This window comes from Elephantulus edwardii, unplaced genomic scaffold (assembly GCF_000299155.1).
Source record: "Elephantulus edwardii isolate Elephantulus edwardi_28Jun2011 unplaced genomic scaffold, EleEdw1.0 scaffold00016, whole genome shotgun sequence".
NCBI classification, from domain to species: domain Eukaryota; kingdom Metazoa; phylum Chordata; class Mammalia; order Macroscelidea; family Macroscelididae; genus Elephantulus; species Elephantulus edwardii.
The window spans coordinates 9,170,522-9,182,451 of record NW_006399766.1 but is presented as its reverse complement, the minus strand read 5'-3'; the positions used below and the strand labels follow the sequence as shown (position 1 = coordinate 9,182,451).

The following is an 11,930-nucleotide window of genomic DNA, read 5'->3' as shown; positions in this document are numbered from 1 at the left end:
AGGGACAGCACAGGAGGGGAAGGCCCTCTAATGAGGTGGATTGATTCAGTGACTGGGGTAATCGGGATGGGTGTGTCAGAGACAGTGCGATCGGCACAGGACAGAGCAGAGTTTAGGGCTGTTGTACATAGGGTCGCTCTGTGTTGCAAGCGACTTGACAGCACATAACAACAACAACAACAACAACAACAACAACTAATAAATGTTTGCTAAAAGAATGTATGAATAAACAGGCAGTCATAGCATTTAGCTGTTTACACATTCCTCACACTTGGAACTATATATTTAAGATTGTTTTACCTTACTATTTCACATATACAAGCTATTAATTTTCTCATAACAAACGTCTGCTTTAAGCCTATCTAGCTTTCTTGTTCCCACCACAAACTCGTTTAAGGGTTAATGATTACTTTAGGTCATTTTAACGACTATTTAGTGTGTGAGGGTAGAAGAGTTAGGAATTGAAAATATCTTCCTGTTCTTTTTCCAATACGAAAGGATAAAGCAAGTGTAGGAATTCTCATTATCAAGCATACTCCTGACTTCAGCGTAATGGGTTATATATTGGTCTGCTAGGAGAAAGGTGGCCAGTTATAACTTATCAGCTATTCCATGGGAGAATAATGAAGTAGTTGGCTTCTGCTAAAATTTTAAATCTTAATTTGGAAGCCTGATGGAGGGACACTGTGAGGTGGATTCAAATTCATGGAAATGGATTTGGTTTTTGGACAGTTTTTTCATTGACTATGTAAAGGCATTTGACTGTGTGGATCACAACAAATTGTGGCTCACCTTGAGGAAGATGGGAATCCCAGAACACTTGACTGTATTCAACTTCTTAGAGCCTGAGTTTAGCAATATGTAAAATGCAATGCAGATAATGATAGTGCCTGCTTTATAGATTGGCCTGAGAGTTAGAATAAGTTTGAATGACACGAAACAGACTTTTTAACTTGTCTTGTTCACCTGCAGGTACTCAAGAAATGTTAACAATTAATATTAGGTACTATAATAAATCCTATGGGCCTCTGCCCATTAGTGGCATTTGTGTCATGGAAAGACGTTGAATAAGTTAACCAAACACACAGCTGTAGTAGTAGACCAAATTCTGAAGCAGACAATCGAAGTCCAATGCCCTTGCTTTAAATAACTTATCTAGTAGGTTCAAATCCTGGAATTATCAGTGTATATTAATAGAATATTGTAAAAAAACAAAAAAGTACCTTTCTATATTTATAGTTGTTCTATGTCAGACCGACCCGTAGCTGAACTTCCAGAGGCAGTAAATGGCACTGAAGGAGAATGCCCATCCTTCCCCTGCGGAGCAGCTGGTGGATTCGAACTGTATGTCTTTGCAATTATAGTACAGCTTATATATTGTTGTTGTTGAGTAATGTAGATTTGGAACTCACCTATAGCCGACCCTCTGGCAGGTTTCCAGAGACAGTTAATCATATGGTAGTAAACTGCCTATCTTTCTCCTGCAGAGCGATGACTGCCTCGAATTGTGTGCTTTCAGGATTGCAGCTTCTTACCACTAGGCCACCTGAGCTCCCTGCTTATATATTAGCACATGGAAATTCTAAAATGCTTAGTAGAGTATCTGAACAGAGCACACACACACACACACACACACACACGGGGATATTAAATGATAACTACAGTTTTAGTAATTGTTGTAGGCAGTACTAATACCAAAAAAGTACCCAGGCTTAGGCACCAAAGAGACGTGGATGTGAACCCTTGTTCTGCTACTTACTAGCTGCTTTTTTTTCCCTGAAAATGTAGCTACTGCTGATTGAGTAGTAGTAGAACACACTTTCTTTCTCCAGTATAGCCCTGATAATGCCCCAGTTAATCACTCAAGTGCTAACCAAAAGGTTCACACCCACACCGTGTCTCTGTGGGATGAAGACCTGGGAATGTGCTTCCATAAAAATTTCAGCAAGGAGAACCGTGTGCAGAAGTTGGACTTTGTCACACAGGCTCACTATGAGGCAGAATGGATCCGCAAGTAACGGACAGAGGAGATGGAATCTAAGCTTTTTAAAAAGAAGTTGAAGGTGATCCACTGCTAAGTTATTATTACCACTGAACCACTGAAGTTAATTTTAAAAAGACATGTCTCTTACTCAATTTGCCTTGCTCTTTTTTCTTCTCAGGTACTTCTGGAATACCCATATTTCTTTAACACAATTTATTCTTTCTTTAGGAAAGCCTTGAAAGTTTTACAAGTGAAATAACGATAGTGAATAAACCTTTCACAACTACTTTTCTTGCTCATTCAGGAAGGGAAAGGCATGCAGTATATTTGTTCTTATTAGGCAATCTACATTTATATCAGTGTATTCTAGCTGATAACATAATTCTGCAAAATGGATTCCAAGGAGGCTGAGGAATGCAAAGTTTGCATTTAAAAGCATACCTATTTGAGTATGGTATGGCACAAATGACAGTATCAAAAGTCAAATTATTTTTAAAAATTATTATGCTGCGCTCCTTTCCTCTTTTTTATTTATAACTATCAATTATCCTTATCAGTGGAGGAAGAAAATTGGCACAGATAACTGAGAAGACTGGATAATAACCAACTCCCTGCTTATTATACTTAATTCTGTAATGTGTTATGGCTGCTGAGTGCCAAAACAAACAGTTTAAATATAAACAACTTAATTGAGCTACTTATTTGGAATTAAAGAGATTTTTTTAAAAGAATACAAATTGTTTAAAACATGTCATTAAATTGACTATACTTATAAGGTCTGCATTATTAGTCATCTTAGATTATTCTTTTTTAATTTGTAACTGTTTTAGATATTGCATTAATTTGGATCCCTGATCATCCTTACGCTGAATGGAGAAGAAAAAGCAATATATCTGCTGGCAAGGATAAGTGGCTAAAAATTGGTGGGGCAAAAGCAACGACGACAAAACAGGCGGGAACCAGGTTAGGAATGTGAGTTAGTGGGCACAGAATCTCCACTTTTAAAGAATATCCTCTCTCAGTTTCTATCCCACATTCCTTACCTTCTGCTTGATGATCATCTCATTGATGTCTTCGACATCACCCACCATCACTCTCTGCGATTTTAGAACTCGGTCAAGCAGAGAAAGCCAGTCGGTCAGTTCTGTCCAAGCCCGATTGAAATCTGCCAGAGCAGGCACTTCCAACAGCAAAGATGATGGCATCTCTAGTTTGGAGATAGAAGCTTCCTTGGTAACCACAGGTTGTGTCACCAGAGTAACAGTCTGACTTGGAGCTAAAATACATTGTTTAAAAAAAAAAAGGAGGGGGTAAAAAAAAAAGAGAGAAATTAGAAATACAAGTGAAGGAACCAATTTCAATAACAATAAATCAGCTTTAATTGAAAGGCAATACTTGCAGCCAAAGTTATTATTTATGACAGCATATGATTTTTCTTACAATGTAGATACTTTAAATAGTAATATATGACAGGGAAATTCAAAGACGAAAAATTTTCCTTCTTACAAATGTAATCCTCTTTCAAAAGGATTTTGCTTATTTTCATGTCTAAATAATGAAATCTAATAGTCCTTCTCAATAGCAATTATATAGATTGTGGAATTGGTAAGGGAATAAAAGTAATTAGACCTTTCCAGGTAAATAATTTTTACTTTTAAAAAAATTTCCCATTCAAGAGAACAAAAGCAAAGGGAAAGATTAGGTAGGATCTTATTCTGAGGTATGATTTCCTTGAATAGCAAGTAAATGAATTTGAAAGTGGACCCTAGGGAAGTCAAAGCCAATGCCAATGAATGTCTTAGATGTGGCATTTTATAATGGTAGTAGCTTATCACATTATTTTTTCTCTCTTTTCTTTCCAACTGGTAATTAAGTGGCTGGCAGTGAAGAAAAACCAAGCTACATTATTTTTGGAAAATGAAAGTGAAAGCTAGTAACATTTTTCTATTTGGCCATGGCATACTGTTTCAGGGTCATTAAGAAATACTCAATGAATATTCAGTGGATATTAAGAGGGTCGAACACAGTACGGAAGAAATCACATGTAAATGATTCACTTTTTAAGTCTAGAAGTACAAATACAAAGAACAGAATTCCTCTCTTTGCCTTAAGTTTCTCAATTTCTCTCAACATTAGTTTTTTTTTCTTCTCCTCATTAAGGTAAAAAGTAAAGGTCATGGAGAAAGTTGTGTAGATTAAATGACCAAACATATACACAGAACTATGTCAGAAACATCATCATTATCATCATCTTATCATGATCCTATTATTCTTCCTTCTCCTCTTCCTCCTATTAGCACAGTTCTTAACACTAACGGATAATCAAAGAGGGCAGAAAAAATGCCAAATATCCTCAGGACCATAGTGTCTGGGAACATCAAGATCAATCTATATAACACAGTCCACAAAGAAAATTATCTCTCTATATCCTACTTTGATAAATAGTGACTGGATTCTTAAAAGCTTGGAATCAGCCATCTAAGGTGCTTCTTGTCTGGAGCAAAGAAGAGTGAGGAAAAGCAAAGCTCCATGGAAACAATTAATCCAAAGGATTAAGGTACCATGAGAACTTAAACCTTTAAGATCTTGAGACCAGAAGAGCTTAAACGGTACCCAGCTACTATTTCTGATCACACTAAAAGATCACAATAGAAGATCCTGTTCAGAGTAGGAGAAAGATGTGGAACAAATCTCAAGATCATAAAATTGGTGAGGCTTGTTGAGATGATAGACTCTTAGTCATTCTTTGAGCCGAGAATGAAACTCACTCCTGTGGCTCAACTTTCATCCAAACAATAGACAGGTCGACAAAGTGAACAATTACACAAGGAAGGTGCTTACTTCTTAGAAAAATCAACCATATAAGATCAATAGTTGAGCATTTATCTAAAGATAAAACTCAGAAGGCATGAAGAGATTATGAAATTTAATGAGACAGACTGGAAGCAGGAAGAACATGGCGATAACCTGGTATTGAAATTAGCATCAAAAAGGAAATGTGTATGTATAGTTGAGTGGGACACCAATTTTCTCTTTCATAAAAACTTCCATTTAAATCATGATTTGCTTTAAAAATACCTAATCGATTTTATGTGTAATGGTTACAGAAGCCTAACATATTTAGGATATCAGTGACAAACCAATATTTGACTATGTAGTTTAAAAGGTGGAAACTTTCAACGAATGCTGCACAAGACCTCTCAGTAGGAGATCCCAGAAGCAAAGACAATAATGGTACTGTTTCAGAACAGGAGGAAAACTGGACTTTGGACTCCCCTTCTGAAGGAGCCACAAATGATTTTTCATGATGATATTACTTTTCCTACTTTCAGCATTATCTTCCTATTAGAGAATAACATGAAGGATATGGAAGGATGTCTCTCTTAATCTTGTAAAAAAGTTATTATTTATTTATGTCACCATACACTTTTTTATAATTATTCATTTAGGTGGTTTCATTGCTGTACATTTCATTTTGTACAATGCTTTTCTGCACATTGTGTTTTCTATAATTAACATTGATTAGTTACTTTCATCTCCCCATCTCCTCAAGTCTCCACTGCATTTTACCAATTTATTCGCCCCCTCCCCCGCCCCCCAGTAATCTCTGCTGTCCAAGTGATTTCCTCCTCCTTCTTCTACTGTTTCTCCCATTTCCTGTTTAAACCATTTCTCAATCTCAAGAGACAATAAGAGGAAGAAAACAAAGAGAAAAGGTTTCTTTATATGGCGGATACAAGGTTGAACAGGCAGAAAGGGGGGCGAGTGTTTGAGAGATCACATACAATCAAAACTAATGTCAAGAAGTAAGACAGAAGCTAAAGAACACATTTTCTTGCTAGAATTGATCTCCCCAGTCTGATGTTCTTTCTAAAAAAGAATAAACCATAGAACCATAAATAGCGTTCGATGAGTCCTAGTTCTGTTGGCGGAATCAGGAGAGTCAACAAGATCCAGAAATCTTAAAAGGGATTCTAGGAGATGAACTGAATCCTAGAGGGAGGATTCTTGGACAAGGAAGGAAAGAGCTAGATTAAAATATCACTGTAGAAGCTGACTGCAGAAGAAGTGGCTACCTGGCCGGGGGGTGGGGGGATGACAAATTTTTCTTCAAAAGATGTTCTAAGGCTACAGCCATTTGGGAGAACATCCAGATTAGGGGAAGTCTCAGAAAACATTTGGTTTTGAACTTGACTTATTGAAAATCTGACCCTCAAAAGGCAACAGGAATACAGAGCCTCTCTCTCACCTTCTGGATTTGCTTCTGATTAACAAATGGAAACTGTGTCCTGTAGCCAAGTTGACTTGTACCCTGTTAACATCCCTAATAAGCCTCAGAATCATGAGTACGTTTCTGTAAAGTCAGTGTAGCTTTCACAATGGATTTCTGTAATGTCATCTTGAATTCCCTAATAGCGAAGGATGCAAAGACACACCAGACTTCAGCGAGCAAGCCACTTGTATTTTCTGGAAAGCACATTTTGGAAGGGGAAAACCTATGGAGAAGAAAGATGCAAACCCAGAGCCAGAGACTCAGAAGGGAAGAATGATCCCAGATAGCAGGTAAGTGCACAGATATTGGTGTAATAGAACCACAAAATTCTCTACTGAGAAGAAAACATAGCCCCATAAAATGCAATTCAAGCAGATTCACAGAGGCATAAGCATCAAGCCGAGCAGCATTATATACTGTAAAGATCAGTTCATTTCTGAATTCCTCGACTCCAGCATTTACATCTGAGAAAATCTCCCTGCCAGTGGATAAGGGAGAGAAAAACAAGCCTTTCTTGCTCACTGCTTTATTATCTACACCTTGCACAAGTCCTCAACTATAGGAGGTAATCAATTGATGTCACTGAAACAAAAACCATAAAATTGCAAACAAATAACCTGCATAGTAATTGTTTTAGTAAACTTAGAGTCATTAAGCCTATGACAAGTGTTCAAAATTCACACTACCCTACCAATCTTGGATCCTCATACATGTTCTACAATAATGGTCTTATACAGTATTTGTCCTTATGGTACTGAGTTACTTCACTTAGCATAATACTCTCCAGTTCCTCTCAAGCTAGGTAGTGATTTACAAAATCATTGCTCCTGTGTGATGCATAGTATTCCCATAATTTCTCAACCCATTCCATTGTGGTTGGACATCTGGGCTGTTTCTGTCTTTGCCATGGTGAATAATGCTGCTATGAACACTGGAGTACAAGTCTCCGTTTATGCCATACTTCTCATTCTCTCAGGGTATCTTCCAAGCAGTGGAATAACTGAGTCATATGGAATTTCTATGTTCAGCTTTTTGAGAAAACGTCAAACTGACTTCCAGAGTGGTTGTATCATTTTACAATCCGACCAACAACATATAAGGGTTCCTATCTCACCACATCCTCTCCAACATTTATTACTTGCTATCTGTTACTTTGCCACTGCTACTGGAGTGAGATGGTATCTCATCGTGGTCTTGATGTGCATCTCTCTTATTTCCAGTGATTTCAAGCATTTCTTTGGGGGTGAGGATGGGCAGGGGTGGTAGTGGTTAATCATAAGGTTGCTCAATTTGATGGGTGGAGGGAGGGGTAGGTAAGGGAAATGGCAAAGATCAGTGTGAAAAATAATGTATATAACTTTGTAAGTAAACCAGTACAAAATAAAAATTTATTTTAAATAAAAACAAATTTACATGAATCTGTAATTAAGGAGCTCTGGTGGTATAGCCACAACAAGTTGTACTGCTAACACAGAGGCCAACTCCTCTCTAGCAGTTTACATCCTCAGGAGAAAGATGGACAATCTCTGGTCATTCAGTTTATAGACTTGGAAACCCAACTGAGGGTAGCAAGGTGAGGCAATGAGACTGAGAAGTTAAAAATATGTTTTTTATATGCTAGAATATACAACATTACTAGTTTCTATGCAATTTAGATTATTTTAGCATTTTTTAAATTGAGATTTTAATGAAAGTTTATAAAAAAACTTGGATTTCCATTCATTCATTGTTACACATTTTCTTCCACGGCCCCTCAACCCCCCTCCTGCAGTTTGCTTTTTTCTTCAGGGAAAAAAGTTCTTTCATTGTTATACAGGTGCCCCCAAACCACTTTATTATGCAGTTCTTATGCTGGACTCTTGTCATGCCAATAATACCTAGTCATATGTTCTTTAAAACAGTTCTCTCCCTCATCTGTTTCAATGCCATATACATTATATATCTCCTCTCCCCAATCCCCATGTCATTCCTGTTTTATAACAGTGGTATTATGCAGTATTTGTCTTTTTATGACTGTGGTATTTCACTCAGCATAATGTCCTCCATGGTCACCCATTTTGTATAATATTTCATGAATTCTTTGTTTTTCAGTGCTGCACAATAGTCTATTGTGTAAATATACCACAGCTTCTCTATCCATTCATTTGTTGATGGGCCCTTGGGTTGTTTCCAACTCTTTGCTATTGTGAACAAAGCCACAATAAAACATGAGTGTGCATATATCTTCTTGGGTGGCCATTTTGGTTTCTCTAGGGTATAGCCCCAGTAGTCGAATTGCAGGGTCAAGGGGTATTTCCATTTCCAACCTTTTGAGAAAGCATCATATTACTTTCCATAGTAGTTGCACCATGTTAGCAATTTTCAGAATAGGAAAATAATAGGAGAGCCGCTTCTCAGGAAAGACAATGAAAGGCCAACTATTAGTTGCCATCAAGTTGAGTAGAACTCTCAGAGTACCTATGAACAGAGATCTGAACCTTGCCCTATCCTCAACCATCCTCCTGATCTATGTCCTGCTCAAGCCACATTGTGGCAGTTGCGATGTCCATCCATCTTGTTGATGGTCTTCCCTTCCTTCGTGGACCTGCCTTTGCAGACTGATTCCTCCTGAAAATATGTCAAAGCCAGTGAGACAAAGTAACTTGGTCTCAGAGAGAAAATAGAACTAGTCAATTCTTTTCTTTGTCCCTCACTTTTGTAATGAGAGAGAATGTCAGGGTCGAGTATACCATGAAGAAGAGACAGATTTATTTCTGAACTGATTGTTTTGAACCCTTGTGCTGCCACTTACTAACTGTGTAACTTTAGATAGGGTCCCAATATTCCCTCAAGCTCCTCAGTAAAATTGCCAGGACAACATACTTTCTTCACAGACAATTGACCTTACTATTTTTTTTTTTAGATAGACAACCATAAACAAGTCACCTAGGCTTGCTAAACTGGATTTGTCTGATTCTCGCAGCTTTCACCTGTGCAATGGGGGAAACAGTACTAATCTCACAGAATTATTCTCACAGTTTCATGAAATGATACCTGTAAATCTCCTCCAGGCATTGGTTGTACAGCTAATAGCCACACTATTGTTTTTATAATTTCATTACCTTCTTTATCTCATTCTTCCTTCTCCTATCCAATGATGCTCATTGGCCCCTTACGTTAGCTTGGTATTCCAAGGTTCTAAACACTTAGAAGTCAACTTCACACTCCAGCCTCTTCTCCCTCAATTCAGGCCATGACTCTTCACATCTAAGTTACCATCCCACCCACTATCACAGAGTTGATTCAGACTCATGGTGACCTAATAGGACAGAGAATAGAGTCAGAAAAGTAACTGTTCAGCATTTCCTAAATACCAGGAATTCTATTGAATCTTTGTGTCATTTTAAATGCTTCTATAAAATAATAACAACAAACCACCAAAAATCATTGATGCCAAATCAAAACTGACCCATAGCTGACCATTCAGCAGGTTTTCAGAACCTATAAATCACAAGGGAGGAGACTGCCCATCTTTCAGACTGCCACAAGACACCACCTTTGGGCTAGCAGCACAGAGCCCTATGGCCTATTCCACAAGAACCTCATTGAATTTACTAGACTGTAAATCACAAAGGGAGGAGATTCCTCATCTTTCTCCAGAAGAGCAGCTGGTGGATTTGACCCACTAGAGACAGAGACTTAAGCCTTCTTGTGAGCTGTGTAACATCCTAAGGATTATGCCATCAGCAGCAGAAAATATTTTATCTTTATCTCTCTATATAGATAGATATAGAGATAGAGATAGAAATAGACAGACATAGAGATAGAGATCTATAGATAGAAACAGATATATCTATAAGTATATAGATATATAACTATATATAGTTAGATATAGATATATCTAAAACTATAGCTATAATGGGTGTGGCACCAGAAAATTTTTTATCTTTATCTCTTTCTCTCTATATATAAATATATGTAGATATATAGAGATAGAGATATATAGATATAGGTGATATAGAGATAGAGATAGAGATGATATAGAGAGAGATAGAGATAGAGATATAGAGATAGATAGATATAGAGATATAGAGATAGAGATAGAGATAGACACAAAGATAGATAGATATATAGATTGATATATCTATATCTATGGGGGGTATTGTGGGAGTTTTTGCACATGAAGGACTACTCTGCCTCCAGGAGCCAGGCAAGTCAGGCTTGGCCTAGGGTTTAAGGCAGCAGGGGGCTTCAAGTGCAAAAGGGAAAAAGGGAGAGAAGGCGGCCATATTCTCCCAGGTTTGCTCAACCCAGGGTTGCTATGACCTGGTTGCCAGAGAGAGCATGGTGCTGTTGTGGCAGCTTTTGGATGTGAAGGACTACTTTGCCTCCAGGAGCCAGACAAGCCAGGCTTGGCCTCGGGCCTGTCTTTCATTGTTTTTGTTCAGACATTCCTCTAGGCCGTATAGCCCTGGTGTACAAGTTGCTGTACCACAGTCACTTGTGATTGCTGTGAGGCTGAACACTGTGACACGGATGTGTCAAATGTGTTAATGGTTGGCTACCCAATGTGGACAGAGAGTGGGGTGGAGCTCCCTGATTGAACAAGCATGGAAGGAGAAGTGGCATCCACTTCCATAATAGCTTGCCTCCGGAAACTCTGTGAACCTGGAAAGAGGATGAAAGGCACCCAAGCATCGAGGACTCTCCTTCACAGGGTCGCTATGAGTCGCCTATGACTCGATGGCACTTAACAACAACAACATATCTATAACAATATCATCTCTATCTCTATATCTATCTCCTGAAGGTACGCAATTTGAGGCCACTAGCTGTTCCATGGGAAAAGGATGGACAATCTACTCACCAGAGGATGAATCAGCTACAGGTCAGTTCCAACATTATGGTACACAACAACAAATATATCTATATATCTATCTATACACACACATATATAAATAAATGTGTGTGTGTGTGTGTGTGTGTGTGTGTGTGTGTGTGTAAATGAATCAGTAGTTGGAAAACATGGGCTTGATGACAGATATGAAGCTGGAGATAGAATGATTGAATTTTGTACAATGACTCATTCATTACAAATATGTTTTATAAGAAACATAAACGCAGGTTATACACATGGATTTCACCTGATGGTATGCATGGGAATCAGATTGATTACATCTGTGGGAAAAAAACGGTGGAGAAGCTTAATATCAGCTGTGAAAACTAGGCCAGGAGCTGATTGTGGAACAGACAACCAACTACTCATATGCAAGTTCAAGCTGAAGCTGAGGAAAATTAAACTGGATCCACAGGAGCCAAAATATGACTTTGATTTCATCCCACCTGAATTTCAGAATCATCTCAGGAACAGGTTGGAGGCCTTGAACACTAATGAGTGAAGGCCAGATGAGTTGTGGGAGGATGTTAAATGTATCATCCAGGAAGAGTGCAAATGGTCATTACAAAGACAGAAGAGCAAGAAAAGACCAAAATGGATGTCAGAAGAAACTCTGAAGACTGCACTGGAATGTAGAGAAGCCAAAGCACAAGGAAGAATCCAAGACACTAAAGAGCTGAACAGAAGATTCCAAAAGGCAGCTCGGAATGTTGTTGTTGTTGTTGTTATGTGCCGTCGAGTCATTTAAGACTCATAGTGACCCTATGTACAACAGCCCTAAACCCTGCTCTATCCTG

The 11,930-nt window shown here is 38.2% G+C and overlaps 1 protein-coding gene across 3 annotated transcripts in view; it reads right to left on the bottom strand.

Moving 5' to 3' along the window:
- The window catches only part of DMD (dystrophin), a 1,058,866-nt gene that overhangs the window by 903,630 nt on the left and 143,306 nt on the right, over positions 1-11,930 (bottom strand). For 2 of the 3 annotated variants that reach the window (XM_006881771.1, XM_006881773.1), the window contains exon 1: positions 3,028-3,189. In XM_006881771.1, the coding sequence (XP_006881833.1) occupies positions 3,028-3,189 (162 nt within the window). Of the gene's footprint in view, positions 1-3,027; positions 3,261-11,930 lie in introns of those variants that run through there. The other variant, XM_006881772.1, reaches the window with a different exon arrangement.